The 26,562-nt window shown below is 37.0% G+C and overlaps 1 protein-coding gene across 15 annotated transcripts in view; it reads left to right on the top strand.

The window, feature by feature from the left end:
- RALGAPA1 (Ral GTPase activating protein catalytic subunit alpha 1) overlaps positions 1-26,562 on the top strand; it is a 261,885-nt gene that overhangs the window by 194,332 nt on the left and 40,991 nt on the right. For 14 of the 15 annotated variants that reach the window (XR_007128538.1, XR_007128539.1, XM_047736015.1 and 11 more), the window contains one exon: positions 7,602-7,757. Coding sequence is in view for 13 of the 15 variants with exons in the window: in XM_047736015.1 (XP_047591971.1) it covers positions 7,602-7,757 (156 nt within the window). In the remaining 2 variants the exon portion in view is untranslated. Of the gene's footprint in view, positions 1-7,601; positions 7,762-26,562 lie in introns of all 15 variants that reach the window. The other variant, XM_047736008.1, reaches the window with a different exon arrangement.

Here is a 26,562-nt window from a genome sequence, read left to right as displayed (position 1 = left end):
TAGTGTAGGAGGGTTCTCCCCTCTGTACATTCTCACCAACACCTGTCATTTCCTGACCTGTTAAGTTTAGCCATTCTGACTGGTGTGAGGTGGTATCTCATTGTGGTTTTGATTAGTATTTCCCTGATGCAGAGTGATGTTGAGCATTTTTTCATGTGTCTCTTAGCCATTTGTATGTCTTTGGAGAAATGTCTGTTCATGTCTTCTGCCCATTTCTTGATTGGAGTATTAGTTCTTTGGGTGTTGAGTTTGGTAAGTTCTTTCTAGACTTCAGATACTAACCCATTATCTGATATGTCATTTGCAAATATCTTCTCCTATTCTGTTGGTTGTCTTTTGGTTTTGTCAACTGTTTGCTTTGCTGTGCAAAAGCTTTTTATCTTGAAGAAGTCCCAGTAGTTAAATTTGCCTTTATTGTCCTTGCCTTTGGAGTCGTGTATAGCAAGAAGTTGCTGTGGCCAGCTCAAGTTGCTGCCTGTGTTCTCTTCTAGGATTTTGATGGATTCCTGTCTCACATTTAGGTCTTTTACCCATTTTGAGTATATTTTTGTGTTTAAGGAAATGGTCCAGTTTCATCCTTCTGCATGTGGGTGTCCAGTTTTCCTTACACCATTTGTTGAGGAGACTGTCTTTTTTCCAGTGGATATTCCTTCCTGCTTTGTTGAAGATTAGTTGACCATAGAGTTGAGGGTCCATTTCTGGGTTCTCTGTTGTGTTCTATTGATCTATGTGTCTGTTTTTGTGCCACTACCATATTGTCTTGATGATTACAGTTTGTAATAGAGCTTGAAGTCCGGAATTGTGATGCCATCAGCTTTGGTTTCTTTTTCAACATTCCTTTAGCTGTTTGGGGTCTTTTCTGGTTCCATACAAATTTTAGGATTATTTGTTCCAGCTCTGTGAAAAAAAATGATGGTATTTTGATAGGAATTGCATTGAATATATAGATTGTTCTAGGTGGCATAGACATTTTAACAATATTTGTTCTTCCAGTCCATGAACATGGAACTTTTTTCCTTGTCTTTGTGTCTTCCTCAACTTCTTTCATGAATGTTCTATAGTTTTCTGAGTACACATCCTTTACATCTTTGGTTAGGTTTATTCCTAGGTATCTTATAGTTTTGGGTGCAATTGTACATGGGATCTGTCTCCTTGTTAGTATATAAGAGTGCAATTGATTTCTGTGCATTGATTTTATATGCCACTTTGCTGAATTCCTGTATGAGTTCTGGCAATTTGGGGTGGAGTCTTTTGGGTTTTCCACATAGAGTATTATGTGTTCTGGAAAGAGTGAGAGTTTAACTACTTCTTTGCCAATTCAGATGCCTTTTATTTCTTTTTGTTATCTGATTGCTGAGACTAGGACTTCTAGTACTACGTACAGCAGTGGTGATAGTGAACATACCTGCCGTGTTCCTGACCTATCAGTTTTTCCCCATTGAAATGATACTTAGTAAGGGATTTTCATATATGGCTTTTATGATATTCAGGTATGTTCCCTCTGCCTCTACACTGTGAAGAGTTTTAATCAAGAAAGGATGCTGTACTTTGTCAAATGCTTTTTCTGCATCTATTGAGATGATCCTATGGTTCTTGTTCTTTCTTTCATTTATGTGGTTATATCACATTGATTTGCAGGTTTTGAACCACATTTGCAGCCCAAGAATAAATTCCACTTGGTCATGGTGTATAATCCTCTTAATGTACTATTGGACCCTATTGGCTAATATCTTGGTGAGAATTTTTTCATCTTTGTTCATCAGAGATATTGCTCTGAAATGCTTTTTGGTGGGGTCTCTGTCTGCTTTTGGGATCAAGGTAATGCTGGCTTCATAGAAAGAGTTTGGAAGTTTTTCTTCCATTTCTATTTTTTGAAAAAGCTTCAGAAGAATAGGTATTACTTCTTCAAATGTTTGGGAGAATTCTCCTGGGAAGCCATCTGGCCCTGGGCTCTTGTTTGTTTGGAGATTTTTAATTACTGCTTCAATTTCCTTGCTGGTTATGGGTCTCTTCAGGTTTTCTGTTTCTTTCTGTTTCAGTTTTGTTAGTTTTATACATCTCTAAGAATGCATTTCATCCAGATTGCCTAATTTGTTGTCATATATTGCTCATAGTATGTTCTTATAATTGTTTGTATTTCTTTGGTGTTAGTTGTGATAGCTCCTCTTTCATTCATGATTTTATTTATCTGGATCTTTTTTCTTTTTGATAAGTCTGGCCAGGGGATTATCAATCTTACTAATTTTTTCACAGAATCAGCTCCTAGTTTCATTGATCTGTTCTATTGTTCTTTTGGTTTCTATTTCATTGATTTCTGCTCTAATCTTTATTAATTTTTTTCTGCAGGGTTTAGGCTTTATTTGCTGTTTTTTCTCCAGCTCCTTTAGGTGTAAGTTTAGATTGTGTATTTGAGAACTTTCTTATTTCTTGAGAAAGGTTTGTATTGCTATATACTTCCCTCTTAAGGCCACCTTTGCTGCATCCCAAAGATTTTGAATAGTTGTCTTCTCATTTTCATTTGTTTTTGTGAATTTTTAAAATTCTTCTTTAATTTCCTGGGTGAACCATTCATTCTTTAGTAGGATGCTCTTTAGCCTCCATGTATTTGAGTTCTTTCTAAATTTCCTCCTGTGATTGAGTTCCAGTTTCAAAGCATTGTGGTCTGAAAATATGTAGGGAATGATCCCAGTCTTTTGATACTGGTTGAGAGGAGGATTGATCCAAAATGGTGGTGGAGTAGGAGATCTGAATTTCATCTGGTCCCAAGAATCAGCTAGATAGCTTTCAAATCATTCTAAACACCTGTGAACTCAGCCAGAGATCTAAGGAAAAAAAAAAAATAGCTGCAGTTCTATGAATAGAAAAGTGACCACTTTTTGCAAGAATGACAAAATGGAAAAACTCACCTCAGAGAAGAGAACAAGAGGCAGTACTGACTGCCAGGAACCTAATCAGTATGGACATAAGTAAGATGTTGGAATTTGAGTTCAAAATAATGATTATAAAGATACTGGCTGGGCTCAAAAGAAGCATAGATGACAGCAGAGAATCCCTTTCTGGAGAAGTAAAAGAACTAAAAGTAAAAGAACTAAAAACCAAGGAGAAATAAAAAAGGCTATTAATGAGATGCAATAAAAAATGGAAGCTCTAACTACTAGGATAAAGGAGGCAAAAGAGAGAATTAGTGATATACAAGACAAAATGATGGAGAATAAGGAAGCTGAAAAAAGAGATAAACGAGTGCTGGATCACAAAGGGAGAATTAGAGAGATAAGTGATACTATAATAGCAGAATAATATTAGAATAATTTGGAGAGATGGGGGCAGAAGGTATTTTGGAGCAAATTATAGCAGAGAACTTCCCTGTTCTGGGGAAGGAAATGGGCATTCAAGTCCAGGAGGCACAGAGGATTCCTCTCAAAAATCAGTAAAAACAGGTCAACACCCTGACATGTAATAGTGAAACTTGCAAATCTCAGAGACAAAGAGAAAATCCTGAATGCAGCTCAGAACAAGAGGTCTGTAACCTATGAGGATAGAAACTTTAGAATGGCAGCAAACCTATCTACAGAGACCTGGCAGGCCAGAAAGGACTGGCATAATATATTCAGGGTGCTGAATGAGAAGAATATGCAGCCAAGAATACTTTTATTCAGCTAGGATGTATTTCGAAATAATAGTGACAAAAAGCTTCCAGGACAAACAGAAACTTAAGAGAATTTGTGATCGCCAAACCAACCCTACAAGAAATATTAAAAGGGATCCTCAAAGCAAAGAGAGAGCCCAAAAGTAACATAGTCCTGAAAGGAACAGAAAAAATATTAACATTTACTCTGCAGGTAATACAATGGCACTAAATTCATATCTTTCAATAGTTACTCTGAATGTAAATGGGCTAACTGCCTCAATCAAAAAACACAGGGTATCAGATTGAATAAAAAAACAAGACCCATGGATTTTCTGTCTGCAAGAGACTCATTTTAGACCCAAATACACCTCCAGAGTTGAAGTGAGAGAGTAGGGTAGAAAACCATTTATCATGCCAGGGGATATCAAAAGAAAGCTGGGGTAGCAATCCTTATATCAGACAAATTAGATTTTAAACCAAAGACTGTAATAAAGAGTTGAGGAAGGACACTATGTCATAAGTAAAGAGTCTGTGCAAGAAGATCTAACAATTGTAAATATTCATGCATGGGAGCAGTAAAATATATAAGCCAATTAATAAAATCAGTGAAACACATTGATAATAATGAAATAATAGGGGACTTTAGTACCCCCCTCACTGCAATAGAAAGACCGTCTAAGCAGAAGATCCAAAAGGAAATAAGGGCTTTGAATGACAGACTGGACCAGATGGACTTCACATGTATATTCGGAACATTCCATCCTAAAGCAACAGAGTACACACTCACCTCTGGTGCACGTGGAACATTCTCTAGAATAGATCACCTACTGGGTCACAGATTAGGTCTATTTATACAACATTCTTGAAATGACCATTTAGTTGTAAAAAACAGATTACTCATTGTCAGGGTTTGAGGAGGTAGGATAAGAGGGAAGTGGGTGTGGCTCATGTAACAGGGTAACATGGGGGATCCTTATGGTGTTGAAATGTTCTGTTTCTCAATCATATTAATGCCAGTATCCTGTGGGTTTTTTTTTTCCTGCTTTTGAGAGAGAGAGTATAAGGAGGGGGCAGGGAGGCAGAGGAAGAGGGAGAGAATCTCAAGCAAGCTTCATGCTGAGACTCAGTCTCATGACCATGAGATCATGACCTGAGCTGAAATCAAGACTTGGACACCCAACGCACTGCACCCCATCCAGTATCCTGGTTTTAATATAGTTTTGCATTTGGGGTAATCTGGTTATAGGGTACATAGGAACTCCTTTTATTATCTTTTAAAACTTCTTATTAACCTACAGTTATCTCCAGTTAAAAAATGGAATTTAAAAAATGGAGATTATCGAGTACTGCATAAACGTTTAGAGCAAAGGAACTCTAGAATGAGACCTTTTCTCCATTACATGATCAGAGAACTGATCTGAAAATAACCTTTTCTCTAAAAGAAAACAAAAGGTTTGCACTTTGATACTATTTTTCACCTATCATATTTGAAAAGATCATAAAGTTTGATAATATATTTGAGAGGCCATGAGGGGAACATGTGCTCTTATATGCTGTTGATACCATCTATAGACATTTTAGTGAGTTTCAAAATTAGAAGTTTACATGCCCATTAACTTATAGTTCCATTTTTAACTATTTATCCCATAGATCTACTTTCACAAATGCAACATGTATTCTGTGTTATTCACCTCATCATTGACATATTAACAAAAGATTGGAAACAGCCTAAATACTCTTTAAGTAGGGGACTAGTTAATTATTGTGCATCAAGAAAATGAACTTCTGTGAAGCAATGAAAAAAGAACAAATAAGGAAGCTCTTTACATACTAATGAGTACTCTTCAAGGTATTTTAAATGCAAAAAGAGATGGTGGGAAACACTGTATGTGTTGCTGTGTGTGTGTATATACACATACATGTAGGAATTTAATTATATATACAGAGAACATTTTTAAAAGGATATTTAAGAAATTGCTTTCTGGAGGCACCTGGGTGGCTCAGTTAAGCAGCTGGGTCTTGATTTCAGCTCAGGTCATAATCTCAGAGTCCTGGGACTGAGCTCCACATTGGGCCCCGCACTCAGTGGGGGGGTCCTCAAGTGGGGTCCACTTAAGGATTCTTTCTCTCCCTCTCCCATTTTCCCTCTTCCCACTTGTGCATTCTCTCTCTTTCTCTCCAAAATAAATAAATCTTGGAATGCCTGAGGGTTTCATTCAGTTGAGTGTCTGTCTTCTACTCAGGTTATGATTGCAGGGTTCTGGGATCAATTCGGACTCCTTGCTCAGTGGGGAGCCTGCTTTTCCCTTTGCCTGCTGCTCCTCCTACTTGTGCTTGCTCTCTCTCTCTCTGACAAATAAGTATTTTTTTTTAATTAAATAAATCTTTAAAAAGGAAAAGAGGGGCATTGGGTAGCTCAGTCAGTTAAGTGTCTGCCTTTGGCTCAGGTCATGACATGATCTCAGGATCCTGGAATCGAGCCCCTCATCGGGCTCCCTGCTCACTGGGGAGTCTGCTTCTCCTTCTTCCTCTGTTCCCCATACTTGAGTTCTCTCTCTAATATATATATAAAATCTTTAAAAAAAAAAAAAGAGAGAAATTGCTTTCTGGGAGGGGAACTGAGCACTAAAGATGAGAGAAATAGAAGGAAGAATTTTGGTATTACTTTTGAAATTTTAATTATATGAATATCACTGAGTCAAATTTTAAAATACTATAAGTGTGGAGGCAATCTTGTAGTAATGGCATAAAAACTAATTTCTTATTCAGATGTTCAGTCATTGTAACTGATATTGATAGTTGAGACATGTTCAGTTCACATGGTGCAAAAATTGGTTTTTATAATTCTCACTGTATCGGTTATTCAGATTTTTAAATTTTTAATTGAAGTATAATTAACATACAGTGTTATATTACTTTTAGGTGTACACTATAATGATTCAGCAGTTCCACACATTACTCAGTGCTGATCATAAGTGTACTCAGTCCCCTTTATTCACCCACAGCCCCACCTTCCTTCCCTCTGCCAACCCCCAGTTTCCTCTGTTTAAGAGTATGCTTTTTTGTTTCTTTTCTTCTTTGTTCATTTGTTCTATTTTTTAAATTCCACATGTAAGTGAAATCATATGGTTTTGGTCTTTTTCTGACTGACTTATTGTACTTGCATTAATTGTACCCTTTAGGTCCATCCATATTTCAAACTTCATTTTTTAAAAACATCTATAAAGTGATTTCTCTGAGTGGAGAGTTATAAAGTGATGTTTAAGTTTTTTTGTTTTTCTTTTGTGCTTCTTTTTGCTTTCTAATATTTTCTTTAATTTTCAACAGTGAAGACAAGTTGCTCTGGGTATTGCACAAGTTCAGGAAATATTACCCGATGTATTGACCCTGATATTAGTGTGTATTTTATTTATAATTGGGAAAAAATATGTGTAAAAATCTTTGCAAAGATTAATTTGTAGTTTTTTAATGCATTAGAAGTACAGTTAAGTTCTACATACTTGTATTTTTGTTTTGAGCTGTGTGATAGGTACTAAAAATTAAGAAGCCAGTTTCAATGAGTAAATATAACACACCTAATTAATCATCTTATCAAAATGACATTACTGTTTTAACTTTTCCCCAGATCCCCAGTCTTGATTTTTGCCACTTGATTTTTTTACTCTGGCTTTGGGGTCCTCCCATAGCCTTTATGATTTAGCATTAACACCTAGTAGCCTAACAAAAGATGCATACTGTACAGCAGTTGATTTCTTTCCTAATTAACTCCTATTAATTAGGGATCCACAAATACTTAAAAAGTACCAGTGTGAACAGAACAGCTCCAAGTAGTAATTCTGGATCAGGTATTGGTTGATAACATGCCAAAGACTTTCTTCTCCATGTTTTTACAAATTGAGAAATTTGAGTCTATTTCACTAGTAAGTTTTTGTGTTTTGTTTAGTTGATTAATATTATGTGTCATTGCTCCCAGGTCAATCTTACAAACCATTGTGGTTTCATGGGAGGACTACAAAAAAACAAAAGCACTGGATTGACCACACCGTATTTTGCTACCTCTACAGTAGAAGTAATATTTCATGTATCAACAAGAATGCCTTCTGATAATGACGACTCTTTGACCAAAAAAGTAAGTGCTGAGGAAAAAATGTTGAGTTAAAATCCTAGTAATTAAGAAGATAAATACATAAAATATGTAAGTAGTTGATCAAGCACTATTTCTGAGTATTCCACTCTTCACTTAATACTATCCTCAGAAACAAGATTGTTGTAGAGCTAATGCTGTTTTCATTAATGATAATATTGAAAGTTTTTATCTTAAAGGATTTGTCTTTAAGAAAATGGGGATATGACAAATTGAAAAACTTCTACATATGTTCAAATGGGTGAAATTACATTTCAAGTCTCTTCATACACAAATAGATATAATGGTTATATTGATTGAGGGAGAGCAAAAGTTTATATTAATTATTATAAAGCACTTAAAATATAACATTCTTTATCATAAATTTTAACTAAAACTAATAGAGCAGATAAGATAAACCATAATAATGAAAAGGAATTTTACTACCTTAGAATTTACAAGAGATGTGGTAGAATGGTTTTGATGGCCCTTGTGCTTTAAACCTACACCATTGTTTTTCTGTAGTGGCACTGGCATTCAAGAGTCATTCTAGTGATTGTAGGGATACCTCAGAGTACAGTTATATGTATTCAATCGTGTTTGGTTTTCTTAGGGAGAAATATTTTTAAGAATAAAACCTTGTCCAGTATTTCTTCACCTTCTCTTTCTCCTCCTTCAATTTATTCAAAACTGCTAAATGTAACTAACTTAATATCATTGGTCATTTTATTTATTATTTTTTTTGCCTGATACCAGACTCTTTATACCTTATTAATAAACTACAAGAGGGTGCCTGGGTGGCTCAGTGGGTTAAGCCTCTGCCTTCAGCTCGGGTCGTGATCTCAGGGTCCTGGGATCGAGGCCCGCATCGGACTCTCTGCTCAGCGGGGAGCCTGCTTTCTCTCTCTCTCTCTATGCCTGCCTCTCTGCATACTTGTGATCTCTCTCTCTCTGTTTCAAATAAATAAATAAAATCTTAAAAAAAAAAAAAAACAACTACAAGAACAGCATATTCTTACATTCTTTTGTAAAGGAATTTCAGAACTCCTCTCACATATTTGATAAGACTGATTCAATACCCTTGAAGCCTTTTGTTTACAATTTAAAGTACTGTTGGAACTTGCCTACTAAATGAGTAATGGTTGATAAAACTAATGTATGGATGCTAATTAGATTGGAATGAGTAGTAAAGGTGGAGATAATTGATAAATGTAAGAAAGTATATTCAGTAACTGGTTTGCTATAGAATTTCTTGTTGCATAGTTTTTAGAAGTAGAAAATGATCCACAAATACTGATAAGACAGTGAAGAGGTGGATTGGAGTGAAAACTTCATTAAAATGTCAATTAAGCACTTTCTTCCATCAACTCATTATAAATCTCTATGAAAATAAGCCATTCCTGAATTAGAGATAATTTTAGGTATAGTGCAAAAAGATAATTTTAGGACCACCTGGTGTCTCAGTCTGTTAAGTGTCCAATTCTTGATTTTGGCTCAGGTCAGTCTCAACATCATGAGGTTGAGCCTTGTGTGGCACTCTGTGCTGGGGTGGAGCCTGTTTGGGATTCTCTCTGCCCCTCCCCTGCTCTCATTCTCATACTTGCACACACACTCTCTTTCCCTCTCAAAAAAATAAAATAAAAATTTAAAAATAAATAAAATAATTAAAAATTGTTTTAAAAGATAATTTTAATCATTAAGAACTTGGCCATGACTCACATTTATCATTATCATTTTCATGATAATCCATGGCTTCATGGATACAACTTTTAAACCCCAGAGCAGAGTCTAAAATTGATAGTATTTTGGATTACAAACATAAGAGAAGAACAAAGTACATCTTTTTTTTTTTTTTTTAAAGAAAACTATGCCAGGGTATTTTTACTTCACTATATTAAAAATGATAATTATATGGTACTTGAAATTTTATTCCTGTGACCTTTGTAGAAATGTCAAATAAGTAGGATTTCTTACTATTTTCAAAACGGTCATGAGAGTGTGTCCTTAATTACTTAAGAAGTTTCTGAAATGGATGTTTAACAAGTTGTTATCAAAGAAAATTAATTTTAGAGATGATAACACCATTTAAGAATTGTTAAATGGTTGAGTTCTAATTAAAATTATATTGTTAAGTGGTAACATTTTTAAGTGTTGGATGTATTACAGAGTTTTGAGGAAATAAGTATTGAGCATTAATAGTTTATTTCATCTCTACATATAGAAAGTTTTTTACTGTGGTAAAAATTATATATATAATTTACTATTTTCACTTTTTAAAAATTTTTTAAATTTTTTTTTAGGGTTTGGAAATTTTTCATTGATGCATAATTAACATACAGTGTCATCTTAGTTTTGGATGTGTGCATTGTAATAACAGTTCTCTCTTTCACCCATTCCCTCAACCCTTTTCCCCTCTGGCAACCTCCAGTGTTCCCTCTGTATTTAAGAATCTAGTTCTCTTTGTCCATTTTTTTCTTTGTTCATCTGTTCTGATTCTTACATTCTACACATGAGTGAAATCATACAGAATTTGTCTTTGTTGGACTGACATTTAACTTAGCATTATACCCTCTAGGTCCATCCGTGATGTCACAGATGGCAAGATCTCATTTTTTTTTTAATGGCTGAGTAATATTCTATTGTACATATTTATATATATGCCACATCTTCTTTATCCATTCATCTGTGGATAGACACTTGGGTTGTTTCTATATCTTGGCCATTGTAAGTAATGCTGCAGTAAACATAGAGGTGCCTATGTCATTTCATTAGTATTTTGTTTTCCTTGGATAAATATGCAGTAATGGAATTATTGGATCATATGGTAATTCTGTTTTCCACACTGTTTTGCACAGTGACTGCACCAGTTTGCATTTCCAGCAGTAGTGCACAAGGGTTCCTGTTTCTCCACATCCTCGCCAATATTTATTTCTTGGTAGTTTTTTTTGTTTTTGCTTTTGTTTTTGTTTTTCATTCTAGCCATTCTCACTGATATAAGGTGATATCTCATTGTGGTTTTGATTTGTCTTTCCCTGGTGATTAGTGATGTTGAACATCTTTTCATGTGTCTATTGGCCACCTGTATGTCTTCTTTGGAAAAATGTCTATTCAGGTCCTCTGGCCATTTTTAGATTATTATTTTTGTGTTAGTTGTATAAATTCTTTTTGTATTTTGGATATTAACTCTTTATCAGATATATCATTTGCAATTGTCTTCTCTAATTTAAGAGGTTGCCTTGTCCTTTTGTTGATGACTTTCTTTGCTGTATAAAAACTTTTTATTTTGCTGTAGTCCCAATAGTTTAATTTTGGTTTTGTTTCTCTTGCCTAAGGAGACATAGCTACAAAAAGGTTTCTATGGCTGATCTCCAGAAAATTATTTACCTATGTTTTCTTCTAATTTATGGTTTCAGGTCTTACATTTAGATCTTTAAACCTTTTGAGTTTATTTTTTTGTATGGTGTAGGAAAGTGGTCCAGTTTTATTTTTTGCATGTAGCTGTCCAGCTTTCCCAGCACTATTTGTTGAAGAGACTGTCTTTTCCCCAGTGTATGTTTTTCCCTCCTTTGTTGTAGATTAATTGACCATATAAAAATGGGTTTATTTCTAGGTTCTTTGGACTGTTCCATTACCTATATGTCAGTTTTTATGCCAGTACCATACTGTTTGGATTACTACAGCTTTGTAGTGTATCTTGAAATCTGGGATTATGATACTTCCAAGCTTTGTTCTTTCTCAAGATTGCTTTGGCTGTTCAGGGTCTTTTGTGGTTCCATACAGATTTTAAGATTATTTATTCTAGTTTTGTAAAAATTACTATTGGTATTTTGATAGGGATTGCACTGAATTCATAGATTGCTTTGGGCAATATGGACATCTTAACAGTGTTGGTTTTTCCAGTCCATGAGCCTGGAATATCTTTCCATTTGTTTGTATCATCTTCAGCTTCTTTCATCAGTGTTTTATAGTTTTCAGAGTGCAGTTTATTCTTAGACAGTTTATTCTTTTTGGTGCAGTTACAAATGGGATTGTTTTGTTAATTTCTCCTTTATTATCAGTATAAAGAAATTCAGCCGATTTCTGTATTATTGACTTTGTATTTTGCAACTTTACTGAATTCATGTATCAGTGCTAGTAGTTTTTTTGTGGATACTTTAGGGTTTTCTATGTACAGTGGAATGTCATCTGCAGATAGTGAGAGCTTTACTTCTTCCTTATGAATTTGGATGCTTTGTATTGTCTGTATTGTCTGATTGCTGTAGCTAATACTATGTTGAATAAAAGTGGTGAGAGTGAACGTCTCTGTCATGTTTCTGATCTTAGAGGGAAAGCTCTCAGTATTTCACCATTGCATGTCTTGTTAGCTGTGGGTTTTTTTTTATATATAGCCTTTATTATGTTGAGGTATGTTCCCTCTAAGCCTACTTTTTTGAGAGATTTTATCATGAATGGATGTTATATTTTGTCAAATGCTTTTTCTTCATCTCTTGAGATGATCATATGGTTTTTACTCTTTTTCTTGTTAATGCACAGTGTGTTGATTGATTTGTGGATATTGAACCACTCTTGCATCCCAAGGATAAATCCTACTTGATTGTGGTGAATGATTTTTTTAATATATTGTTGGATTCGGTTTGCTAATATTTTGTTGTGGATTTTCACATCTATTTTTGTCAGATACTGTCCCATAGTTTTTCCATTCCTTCCCTTCCCTTCCCTTGCCCTCCCTCCCTCTCTCTCTCTTTCTCTCTTTCTTTCCTTCCTTCCTTCCTTTTCTCTCTCTTTCTTTCCTTCTTTCTTTCTTTTTCTTTCTCTTTTGTTTATTTCTCTGGTTTCAGCATCAGGGTAATCCTAGCCTTGTAGAATGAATTTGGAAGCTTTCCTTCCTCTTCTATTTTTTGGAGTAGTTTGAGAAAAATGAGTCATAACTCTTCTTTATATATTTGGTAGAATTCACCTGTGAAGCCATCTTTTTCTGTACTTTTTTGTTATTGTTATTATCATTTAAAATCTTCTTTACTTATTAGAGAGCACATGAGCAGGGGAAGGGCAGAGGGAGAAAGAGAAGCAGACCCCAAGCTGGGATCATGACCTGAGCTGAAGGCAGATGCTTAATCGAATGAGCCACCTAGGGACCCCTCTGGACTTTTGTTTGTTGGGAGTTTTTTGATTACTGGTTCAGTTTCATTGCTAGTACTTGGTCTGTTAAATTTTCTGTTTTTTCCTGATTCCATTTTGGAAGATTATGTTTCTGCAAATTTATTCATTTCTTCTAGGTTGTCCTATTTGTGGGCATATAATTTTTCATAATATTCCCTTATAATCCTTTATATATTTGTAGTGTTGGTTATTTTTCCTCTTTCACTTCTGATGGCATTTATTTGTGTTCACTCTTTTTTTTTTTTTTTTTTTTTTTTGAAGAGTCTGGCTAAAGATTTATCAATTTTGTTGATCTTTTTTTTTTTTTTTAAAGATTTTATTTATTTATTTGACAGAGAGAGATACAAGTAGACAGAGAGGCAGGCAGAGAGAGAGAGAGAGAGAGAGGGAAGCAGGCTCCCTGCTGAGCAGAGAGCCTGATGCGGGACTCGATCCCAGGACCCTGAGATCATGACCTGAGCCGAAGGCAGCAGCTTAACCCACTGAGCCACCCAGGCGCCCCAATTTTGTTGATCTTTTCAAACAACCAGCTCTTGGTCTTACTCATCTCTTCTATCTAATAAAAATCTATTAATTTTTATTTCATTTATTTCACTCTGATCTTTTTTATTTCTTCTGCCAGCTTTGGGTTTGTTGGTTCTTGTCTTTCTGGCTCCTTTAGTTGTAAGGTTAGGTTGCTTATTTGAGATTTTTCTTGTTTTTTTGAGGTAGGTCTGTATTGCTATAAATTTCCTTCTCAGAACAGCTTTTACAGGGGCGCCTGGTTGGCTCTGTCAGTTAAGCATCTGCCTTCAGCTCAGGTCATGATCTCAGGATCCTGGTTTTGAACCCCTCATCAGGCTCTCTGTTCAGTGAGGAGTCTCTTCTCCTCCTCATTCTCCCTCTGTGCTCTCTCTCAAATAAATAAATAAAAACCTTAAAAAATTAAAAAAAACAGTTTTTATAGCCTCCCAAAGATTGTGGGCCCTTGTATTTTTATTTTCATTTGTCACCATGTAATTTTTATTTCCTTTTTGGTTTCTTGGTTGACCCATTTATTGTTTAGTAGTATGTATTTTAGTCTCTGGTTTTTGGCCTAATGTGATTTGTTCTGGAGAATATTCCATGTGCACTTGAAAAGAATACATATTCCACTGTTTTGGGTTTGTTTACAGTTTTTTGTTTCGTTTTGAGAGAGAGGAAGAGAGAACATGCACATGCACACATGCACAGGGAGAAAGGACGGGGAGAGGGAGAGAGGGAATCCCAAGCAGGTTCCATGTTCAGTGCAAAGCCCGACACAGGGCTTGACCCCACCATCCCACAATAATGGCCCAAGGTAAAATCAAGAGTCAGACATTCAAAAGACTGAGCCACCCAGGCATCCCTATATTCTACTGTGTTTGGATGGAATGTCTGAATATATCTCTTAGGTCCATCTGGTCTAATGTGTCATTCAAAAACACTGTTTCCTTATTGATTTTCTGTATGGATGCTCTATCCATTGATGTATGTGGGGTGTTAATGTCCCCTACTGTTGTATTACTGTCAGTTTCTTCCTTTTTATCTGTTAATAGCTGCTTTATGTATTGAGGGGCTCCTATTTTGAGCACATAGATATTTACAATTGTTATAACTTCTTGTTGAATTGTTCTCTTTATGATTATTTATTGTCCTTCTTTTTCTCTTGGTATAGTCTTTGTTTTAAAGTCTATTTTGTGTTATATGTGTTGCAACCCCAGCTTTCTTTTTGCTTCCATTTGCATGGTAAACATTTTTCCATCCCTTCACTTCAGATCTGTATGTGTCCTTTGGTCTGAAGTGACTCTCTCTTTTTTTTTTTTTTAAAGATTTTATTTATTTATTTGACAGACAGGGATCCCAAGCAGGCAGAGAGGCAGGCAGAGAGAGAGAGGGGGAAGCAGGCTCCCCACTGAGGGGAGCCCGATGTGGAGCTGAGGCTCATGAGGCTCGATCCCAGGATCCTGGGATCATGACCTGAGCCGAAGGCAGAGGCTCTAACCCACTGAGCCACCTAGGCGCCCCTGAAGTGAGTCTCTTATAGGCAAATTATAAATGTTGCTTTTTTATCCATTCAGTCATCCTATGTCTTTTGATTGGAGCATTTAGTCCATTTACATCTAAATTCATTATTGATAGGTATGTATTTATTGCCATGTTTATTATTGGTTTTGCAGTTCTTTTTGTAGCTCTTCTCTATTTGTTCTCTTGCTGTCTTTGATCATGGTTTGTTGATGTCTTTACTTGTATGCTTGGATTTTTTTCTCTTTATCTTTTATGTAACTCTTACAGGTTTTTGATTTGAGATTATCATTAGGTTCATATATAATATTTTATGTGTAAATCAGTCTATATGAGGTTGATGTTCATTTAAATTTGAATCACTCCTCACCCCCATGTTATATGATGTCATACTTTATATCCTTTAATTTTGTGAATCCCTTGACTGATTTTTTTTTAAAAGATTTATTTATTTATTTATTTATTTGACAGAGATCACAAGTAGGCAGAGAGGCAGGCAGAGAGAGAGGAGGAAGCAGGCTCCCCATTGAGCAGAGAGCCCGATGCAGGGCTCAATCCCAGGACCCCGGGATCCTCACCTGGGCCAAAGGCAGAGGCTTCAACCCACTGAGCCACCCAGGCGCCCCTTGACTGATTTTTATAGATATAACTGATTTTACTGCTTTTGTGTTTTAACCTTTTTTTTTTTTAAGATTGTATTTATTTATTTGACAGACAGAGATCACAAGTAGGCAGAGAGGCAGGCAGAGAGGGAGAGAGGAAGAAGCATGCTCGCTGCTGAGCAGAGATCCTGATGTGAGGCTCGATCCCAGGACACGGGGATCATTACCTGAGCCGAAGGCAGAGGCTTAACTCACTGAGCCACTCAGACGTCCCATATTTTAACTTTTATACTGGTTTTATGTGTTTAATTTATTTTTATTATATGTTTGCATTTACCTGTGAAATTTTTTCCTTTCATAGTTTTCTTACAAAATTTTGGCCTTTTCTTTCCACTAAGAATTCCCTTTAACATTTCTTTTGAGATTGGTTCAGTGGTGATGATGTTTGTTTGGGAACCTCTTCACCTCTCCTTCTATACTGAATGATAATCTTGCTGGGTAGAGCAGTCTTGGTTGTAGATTTTTTTCTTTCAGTACTTTGAATGTATCATTCCATTCCCTTCTGGTCTGCAGAGTTTCTGCTGAAAAATCAATTGACAGCTTTATGGGGTTTTCCTTACATGTAACCATCTTCTCTTGCTACTTTTAAATTCTCTCTTTCTCACTATGTTTTGCCATTTTGATGATTATGTCTTGGTGTGAAACTCTTTGGGTTAATTTTGTTGGGGGTCTCTTTGTTTCCTGGATCTGGATTTCTATTTCCTTCCCCAGATTAGGGAAGTGTTCATCTCTTGTTTCTTCACATAAATTTTCTATCCACTTCCCTCTCTCCTCCCTCTGGGATCTCTGTAATGCAAACGTTACTATGGTTGGTGGGGTCTCTGACTTCCCTTCACCTAGTCTCATTTTTTCTTATTCCTTTTAACATTTTCGCTATTCAGCTTGGTTGCTTTTTATTACTCTGCCTTCCAGACTGCTGATTCAGTCTTCTGCCTCTAATCTACTATTGATTCCCTCTAGTGTATTTTTTTATGTCAGTTACTGAGTTCTTCATCTCTGACTGGTTCTTTTTTATATTTTCTTTCTCCTTCTTGAAGGTCTCACTAAGATCCTCCCTTCTTTTCTCAAATTCAGTGAGTATCTTTATGACCATTACTTTGAATTCTTTATCAGGCCTGTTGCTTATCTCTGTTTAATGTAGGTCTTTTGCTGTGGTTTTGTCCTATTCTTTCATTTGGGACCTAATTCCTGTGTCTCCTCGTTTTGTCTGACTATCTGTGTTTGTTTCTGTGTATTAGGAGAGTCAGCTGTGTTTCCTGCTCTTGAAAGTTGTGGCTTTATGAAGAAGAGGTCCTGTAGTGTCCTGCAGTACAATGTCCCCTCATCACTAGAACCAGGCATTTCAGCAGTGTCTTTCTGTGGGCTGTGTGTTCCCTGCAATTGTGACTGAACTGCATTTGTATTCAGTCCAGTCAACTACAGTGGCCCATTTTGCCTATTATGAACACACTGGGCAGGGGTTTGTTCCATGTGCTGTTAAGGGATGTCTTATCTTCTTGTTCTTCTTCATATCTGTATAGTGTCGCTCTCATTTATGATTAGTCTCATGCAGAGTGGGGAGAATGCTGGAAGGGGGAGTTTCCAGCCATATTTTTGCTCCTTCTACCCTTTTTGATGTGGTCTCTTCTGCCCTGTGGAAAGTCTGTTCTGCCAGTCTTCAAGTCATGAGTCATTTTCAGAGTTAGTTTCACTGATGTGGCTATTATGTCGGTACCTGTGGGATGAGGTAAGTTTAGGATATTATGACTCCACCATCTTTTCAGAAGCCCTGTCTTAACCATTTTTAAGTGTTCATTGGCATAAACATTTATAATATACAACTATCACAAGTATCCATTTCCAAAACATTTTCATTTAGTTAAAAATATTTTTTACTTTCTCTTGAGAATTCTTTGATCCATGTGTTATTTAGAAGCATATTATTTAATCTCCAAGTATTTTGGGGTTTTCCAGCTATCTTTATGTTGTTGATTTCTAGTTTAATTCCTTTGTGGTCTGAAAACAGACATTGTGTGATCTCTCGTCTTTTAAATTTGGTAAGATGTGTTTTATGGCCCAAATGTAGTCCATCTAGTGAATGTTCCATGTGATTCTGGGAAGAATGTGTAACTACTATTGTTGGAGGAAGTAGTCTATAAATGTCAATTATATCCAGTTGATTGATGGAGCTGTTGAGTTCAACTATATCCTTACCAGTTTGCTGCCTGCTGGATTTCCCCATTTCTAATAGAGGAGTATTAAAGTTTCCTGTTATAATAGTAGATTCTTCTAGTTGCAGTTCTGTCAGCTTTTGCTTCACATATTTTGACACTCTGTTGTTAGATGCATACAGATGAAGGACGGGTTATGTCTTCTTGGAGTATCAACCTCTTTATCATTCCGTAATGCCTCTCTTTAACTTTCCTTGCCTTGAAATCTGCTCTGTCTGAAATTAATATAGGTACGCCCACTTTTCTTTTTATTGGTGTTATCGTGGTATATTTCTCCATCCCTTTACTTTTAATCTATATGTGTCTTAATATTTTAAGTAGGTTTCTTGTAGCAACAAATAGATGGGTCTTATTTTTTTGATCCACTCTGACAATCTCTGTTTTTTAATGTGTAGTTAGACCAGTGACATTTAAAGTGATCATTTAATCCAAGTCCACTTTCAAATAATACTATGCTGGTTCATGGATACTACAAATACCTTATAAATAACACAGTATATTTAATCTTTCCATCCTATCCCTATATCATTGCTTTCATTCATTTTACTTATACATAAGCATATATATATACCTAAGTATACATAATCACACGCATTATTGCTATTATTACTCTGAACAAACTCTGATCTGTTTGATCAGTTAAGAATAAGAAAAATAAAAGTTTTTCTTTTCCCTTAAGTTATTGATTATTTGGTGCTTTTCTTTTCTTTATGTAGATCTGAATTTCTAACCTCTAACACTTTCCTTCTCTCTGAAGAACTCCTTTTAAATTTCTTGTGAGATAGGTTTACTGGCAACTAATTCCCTCAATTTTTGTTTGAGAAAGTCTTTATTATCCTTTACTTTTGAAGGATAATTTTACAGAATACAGAGTTCTAAGTGTTAGTAGTTTTTTTCTCCCAACACTTAAAATATTTCATTCCACGCTCTCCTTCCTTGCATGGCTTCAGGGGAGAAGTCAGATATTGTTCTTTTCTTTGGTTCTCTCTAAATAAAATATATTTTTAATTCTGGCTTCTTTTAAGATTTTTTTCTTTATCTGTGATTTTATGAAGATTGATGATTTGCCTAAGTGTAGTTTTTTGGGCATATATCCTACTTAGTGTTTCCTAAGCTTCTTGGATCTGTGGTTTGGTGTCTGACATTAATTGGGGTCAATTCTAGTCAGTATTGCTTCAAATACTGCCTTTCTTTCTTTCTTTCTTTCTTCTCCTTTCATGTAACAGTTTTTTGTGGTTGTCCCACAGTTGTAGAATATTCTGTTGTTGTTTTTTTCCCCCAGTCTTTTTTCTCATTGCCTTTCAGAAGAAAGGACACAGACAGTTACATGGCATAATATTCCAATTGTTTAATATTGAGATGTCAGGGGGTGCCTGGGTGGCTCAGTGGGTTAAAGCCTCTGCCTTCGGCTCAGGTCATGATCCCAGGGTCCTGGGATCAAGCCCCGCATCGGGCTCTCTGCTCAGCAGGGAGTCTGCTTCTCCCCCTCCCCACTCTCTGCCTGCCTGTCTGCTTACTTGTGATCTCTGTCTGTCAAATAAATAAAAATATAAAAAAACAAACAAACAGAAATTCATTAAAAAAATATTAAGATGTCAGAAGTATTGGGACTTTTTAAATGTAAGCATATATTTGTAATTTTTTACACTCTTATAATGCAAGCATGTATATTATTTAAGTTGTTATAATAATTATACCTGTTAGGTTTTCTTTTTAATGCCTGCTTTAATGAAGATACTTACCCTAATTAGGTAGGTTTTTTTAATATAATTTTTTAAATTTTTTAATAAACATATAATGTATTATTAGTCCCAGGGATACAGGTCTGTGAATCGCCAGGTTTACACACTTCATAGCACTCACCATAGCACATACCCTCCCCAATGTCCATAACCCCACCACCCTCTCCCTACCCCCCGCCCCCTCCACCCTCAGTTTCTTTTGTGACATTAAGAGTCTCTTATGGTTTGTTTCCCTCCCGATCCCATCTTGTTTCATTTATTCTTTTCCTACCCCCTCAAAGCCCCCACATTGCTAGATAGGCTTTTTTACATAAAATAATTTAAAGTGTTTGTTTTAGTGAGAAAATATTATAGTGTCACTGCTTTCACATGTATAACATCTACCATATAAAAGTGAAGTCCAGCTTATTTAGGGGGCGAGTCAAGATGGCGGAGAAGTAGCAGGCTAGGACTACTTCAGGTAGCAGGAGATCAGCTAGATAGCTTATCTAAAGATTGCAAACACCTACAAATCCAACGGGAGATCGAAGAGAAGAACAGCGACTCTAGAAACAGAAAATCAACCACTTTCTGAAAGGTAGGACTGGCGGAGAAGTGAATCCAAAGCGACGGGAAGATAGACCGTGAGGGAAGGGGCCGTCTCCCGGCAAGCGGCGGAGCAGCAGAGCACAAAATCAGGACTTTTAAAAGTCTGTTCCGCTGAGGGACATCGCTCCAGAGGCTAAACCGGGGTGAAGCCCATGCAGGGTCAGTGTGGCCTCAGGTCCCGCAGGGTCACAGAAGGATAGAGGGTGTCTGTCGCAGAGCTTACAGGTATTAGAACGGGGAAGCCGGCTACAGAGACAGAGCCGAGGAGTAAGCTCTAAGCTTGGGTTTACCTTGCACCGGTCGCAGGCTCGGTCAGCTCGGAGCGCAGCCGGAGGCCAGGGTGACGGGAGTAATTGGGCGCTGTTCTCTGAGGGCGCACTGAGGAGTAGGGCCCCGGGCTCTCGGCTCCTCTGGGCCGGAGACCGGGAGGTCGCCATCTTCATTCCTGCCTTCCGGAACTCTTCGGAAAGCGCTCAGGGAACAAAAGCCCCGAAAGCAATCCCGAGCGGATTACTCAGACCGGCCCCAGGTAAGGGCGGTGCAACTCCGCCTGGGGCAAAGACACTTGAGAATCACTACAACAGCCCCCTCCCCCAGAAGATCAACAAGAAACCCAGCCAGGACCAAGTTCATCTACCAAGGAGTGCAGTTTCAATACCAAGGAGAGCAGCGGAATTCCAGAGAAGGAGAAAGCAAAGCCCGGAACTCATGGCTTTCTCCCCATGATTCTTTAGCCTTGCAGTTAATTTAATTTTTTTTCTTTTTCAAATTTTTTTTCTTCTTCTGCTAAATTTTTTTAACTTTTACCCTTTTCTTTTTTAATGTTTTTTAACTAGTTTATCTAATATATGTATATATTTTTTTCCTTTTTATATTTTTTCTTTATTGGTTTTTTTGTTTTGTTTTTTTTTTGTTTTTTTTTTTTTTCTTTCTGAACCTCTTTTTATCCCCTTTCTCCCCCCTCACGATTTGGGATCTCTTCTGATTTGCCTAAGCATATTTTCCTGGGGTTGTTGCCACCCTTTTAGTATTTTACTTGCTCCTTCATATACTCTTATCTGGACAAAATGACAAGGCGGAAAAATTCACAACAAAAAAAAGAACAAGAGGCAGTACCAAAGGCTAGGGACCTAATCAATACAGACATTGGTAATATGTCAGACCTAGAGTTCAGAATGACGATTCTCAAGGTTCTAGCCAGGCTCGAAAAAGGCATGGAAGATATTAGAGAAACCCTCTCAGGAGATATAAAAGCCCTTTCTGGAGAAATAAAAGAACTAAAATCTAACCAAGTTGAAATCAAAAAAGCTATTAATGAGGTGCAATAAAAAATGGAGGCTCTCACTGCTAGGATAAATGAGGCAGAAGAAAGAATTAGCGATATAGAAGACCAAATGACAGAGAATAAAGAAGCTGAGCAAAAGAGGGACAAACAGCTACTGGACCACGAGGGGAGAATTCAAAAGATAAGTGACACCATAAGACGAAACAACATTAGAATAATTGGGATTCCAGAAGAAGAGGAAACAGAGAGGGGAGCAGAAGGTATATTGGAGAGAATTATTGGAGAGAATTTCCCCAATATGGCAAAGGGAACAAGCATCAAAATCCAGGAGGTTCAGAGAACCCCCCCCTCAAAATCAACAAGAATATGTCCACACCCCGTCACCTAATAGTAAAATTTACAAGTCTTAGTGACAAAGAAAAGATCCTGAAAGCAGCCCGGGAAAAGAAGTCTGTAACGTACAATGGTAAAAATATTAGATTGGCAGCAGACTTATCCACAGAGACCCGGCAGGCCAGAAAGAGCTGGCATGATATATTCAGAGTACTAAACGAGAAAAACATGCAGCCAAGAATACTATATCCAGCTAGGCTATCATTAAAAATAGAAGGAGAGATTAAAAGCTTCCAGGACAAACAAAAACTGAAAGAATTTGCAAATACCAAACCAGCTCTACAGGAAATATTGAAAGGGGTCCTCTAAGCAAAGAGAGACCCTCAAAGTAGTAGATCAGAAAGAAACAGAGACAATATACAATAACAGTCACCTTACAGGCAATACAATGGCACTAGATTCATATCTCTCAATACTTACCCTGAATGTTAATGGGCTAAATGCCCCAATCAAAAGACACAGGGTATCAGAATGGATAAAAAAACAAAACCCATCTATATGTTGCCTACAAGAAACTCATCTTAAACCCGAAGACACCTCCAGATTTAAAGTGAGGGGGTGGAAAAGAATTTACCATGCTAATGGACATCAGAAGAAAGCAGGAGTGGCAATCCTTATATCAGATCAATTAGACTTTAAGCCAAAGACTATAATAAGAGATGAGGAAGGACACTATATCATACTCAAAGGAACTGTTCAACAAGATCTAACAATTTTAAATATCTATGCCCCTAACGTGGGAGCAGCCAACTATATAAACCAATTAATAACAAAATCAAAGAAACACATCAACAATAATACAATAATAGTAGGGGATTTTAACACTCCCCTCCCTGAAATGGACAGATCATCCAAGCAAAAGATCAACAAGGAAATAAAGGCCTTAAATGACACACTGGACCAGATGGACATCACAGATATATTCAGAACATTTCATCCCAAAGCAACAGAATACACATTCTTCTCTAGTGCACATGGAACAGTCTCCAGAATAGATCACATTCGTGGTCCTAAATCAGGTCTCAACCATTATCAAAAGATTGGAATCATTCCCTCCATATTTTCAGACCACAATGCTCTGAAGCTAGAATCAATCACAAGAGGAAATTTGGAAAGAACCCAAATACATGGAGACTAAACAGCATCCTTCTAAAGAATGAATGGGTCAACCAGGAAATTAAAGAAGAATTGAAAAAATTCATGGAAACAAATGATAATGAAAACACAACGGTTCAAAATCTGTGGGACACAACAAAGGCAGTCCTAAGAGGAAAATATATAGCGGTACAAGCCTTTCTCAAGAAACAAGAAAGGTCTCAGGTACACAACCTAACCCTACACCTAAAAGAGCTGGAGAAAGAACAAGAAAGAAAGCCTAAACCCAGCAGGAGAAGAGAAATCATAAAGATCAGAGCAGAAATCAATGAAATAGAAACCAAAAGAACAATAGAACAAATCAACGAAACTAGGAGCTGGTTCTTTGAAAGAATTAATAAGATCAATAAACCCCTGGCCAGAATTATCAAAAAGAAAAGAGAAAGGACCCAAATAAATAAAATCATGAATGAAAGAGGAGAGATCACAACTAACACCAAAGAAATACAGACAATTATAAGAACATACTATGAGCAACTCTACACCAACAAATTTGACAATCTGGAAGAAATGGATGCATTCCTAGAGACATATAAACTACCACAACTGAACCAGGAAGAAATAGAAAGCCTGAACAGACCCATAACCAGTAAGGAGATTGAAACAGTCATCAAGAATCTCCAAACAAACAAAAGCCCAGGGCCAGACGGCTTCCCGGGGGAATTCTACCAAACATTTAAAGAAGAACTAATTCCCATTCTCCTGAAACTGTTCCAAAAAATAGAAATGGAAGGAAAACTTCCAAACTCATTTTATGAGGCCAGCATCACCTTGATCCCAAAACCAGACAAGGATCCCATCAAAAAAGAGAACTACAGACCAATATCCTTGGTGAACACAGATGCAAAAATTCTTGCCAAAATACTAGCCAATAGGATTCAACAGTACATTAAAAGGATTATTCACCACGACCAAGTGGGATTTATTCCAGGGCTGCAAGGTTGGTTCAACATCCGCAAATCAATCAATGTGATACAACACATTAATAAAAGAAAGAACAAGAACCATATGATACTCTCCATAGATGCTGAAAAAGCATTTGACAAAGTACAGCATCCCTTCCTGATCAAAACTCTTCAAAGTGTAGGGATAGAGGGCACATACCTCAATATTATCAAAGCCATCTATGAAAAACCCACCGCAAATATCATTCTCAATGGAGAAAAACTGGAAGCTTTTCCACTAAGGTCAGGAACACGACAGGGATGTCCATTATCACCACTGCTATTCAACATAGTACTAGAAGTCCTAGCCTCAGCAGTCAGACAACAAAAGGAAATTAAAGGCATCCAAATCGGCAAAGAAGAATTCAAACTATCACTCTTCGCAGATGATTTGATACTATATGTGGAAAACCCAAAAGACTCCACTCCAAAACTGCTAGAACTTGTACAGGAATTCAGTAAAGTGTCAGGATATAAAATCAATGCACAGAAATCAGTTGCATTTCTCTACACCAACAACAAGACAGAAGAAAGAGAAATTAAGGAGTCCATCCCATTTACAATTGCACCCAAAACTATAAGATACCTAGGAATAAACCTAACCAAAGAGACTAAGAATCTATACACAGAAAACTATAAAGTACTCATGAAAGAAATTGAGGAAGACACAAAGAAATGGAAAAATGTTCCATGCTTCTGGATTAAAAGAATGAATATTGTGAAAATGTCTATGCTACCTAAAGCAATCTACACATTTAATGCAATTCCTATCAAAGTACCATTCATTTTTTTCAAAGAAATGGAACAAATAATCCTAAAATTTATATGGAACCAGAAAAGACCTCGAATAGCCAAAGGAATATTGAAAAAGAAAGCCAAAGTTGGTGGCATCACAATTCCGGACTTCAAGCTCTGTTACGAAGTTGTCATCATCAAGACAGCATGATACTGGCACAAAAACAGACACATAGATCAGTGGAACAGAATAGAGAGCCCAGAAATAGACCCTCAACTCTATGGTCAACTAATCTTCGACAAAGCAGGAAAGAATGTCCAATGGAAAAAAGACAGCCTCTTCAATAAATGGTGTGGGGAAAATTGGACAGCCACATGCAGAAAAATGAAATTGGATCATTTCCTTCCACCACACACGAAAATAGACTCAAAATGGATGAAGGATCTCAATGTGAGAAAGGAATCCATCAAAATCCTTGAGGAGAACACAGACAGCAACCTCTTCGACCTCAGCCACAGCAACAGCTTCCTAGGAACATTGCCAAAGGCAAGGGGAGCAAGGGCAAAAATGAACTATTGGGATTTTATCAAGATCAAAAGCTTTTGCAGAGCAAAGGAAACTGTTAACAAAACCAAAAGACAACTGACAGAATGGGAGAAAATATTTGCAAATGACATATCAGATAAAGGGCTAGTATCTAAAATCTATAAAGAACTTAGCAAACTCAACATCCAAAGAACAAATAATCCAGTCTAGAAATGGGCAGAGGACATGAACAGACATTTCTGCAAAGAAGACATCCAGATGGCCAACAGACACATGAAAAAGTGCTCCACATCACTCGGCATCAGGGAAATACAAATCAAAACCACAATGAGATAACACCTCACACCAGTCAGAATGGCTAAAATTAACAAGTCAGGAAATGACAGATGCTGGCGAGGATGCGGAGAAAGGGGAACCCTCCTACACTGTTGGTGGGAATGCAAGCTGGTGCAACCACTCTGGAAAACAGCATGGAGGTTCCTCAAAATGTTGAAAATAGAACTTCTCTATGACCCAGCAATTGCACTGCTGGGTATTTACCCTAAAGATACAAACGTAGTGATCCGAAGGGGCACGTGCACCCAAATGTTTATAGCAGCAATGTCTACAATAGCCAAACTATGGAAAGAACCTAGATGTCCATCAGCAGACGAATGGATAAAGAAGATGTGGTATATATACACAATGGAATACTATGCAGCCATCAAAAGAAATGAAATCTTGCCATTTGCGCCGACGTGGATGGAACTAGAGGGTATCATGCTTAGCGAAATAAGTCAATCGGAGAAAGACAACTATCATATGATCTCCCTGATATGAGGGAGAGGAGATGCAACATGGAGGGTTAAGGGGGTAGGAGAGGAGTAAATGAAACAAGATGGGATTGGGAGGGAGACAAACCATAAGTGACTCTTAATCTCACAAAACAAACTGAGGGTTGATGAGGGGAGGGGGGTTGGGAGAGGGGGGGTGGGACTATGGACATTGGGGAGGGTATGTGCTATGGTGAGTGCTGTGAAGTGTGTAAACCTGGCAATTCACAGACCTGTATCCCTGGGGATAAAAATGTATTATATGTTTATAAAAAATAAAATTTAAAAAAAAGTGAAGTCCATCAAAATTACAAACAATAGGTTATAAAGCAACATCATTTTGGAAGGGTATAGTTCTCTTATCTTCTAAGGTAATTTAAATGAGTTTAAATAAAATCTCTTGGGGCACCTGGGTGGCTCAGTCGGTTAAGCGGCTGCCTTCAGCTCAGGTCATGATCCCAGAATCCTGGGATTGAGCCCCACATCAGGCTCTGTGCTCAGCAGAGAGCCTGCTTCTCTCTCTCCCTCTGTCTCCCCTCTGCCTATCTGTGTTCCC

The sequence above is a fragment of the Lutra lutra genome, chromosome 7, assembly GCF_902655055.1.
Source record: "Lutra lutra chromosome 7, mLutLut1.2, whole genome shotgun sequence".
Taxonomy (NCBI): Eukaryota; Metazoa; Chordata; class Mammalia; order Carnivora; family Mustelidae; genus Lutra; species Lutra lutra.
This window is presented reverse-complemented; position numbering and strand designations above follow the sequence as displayed.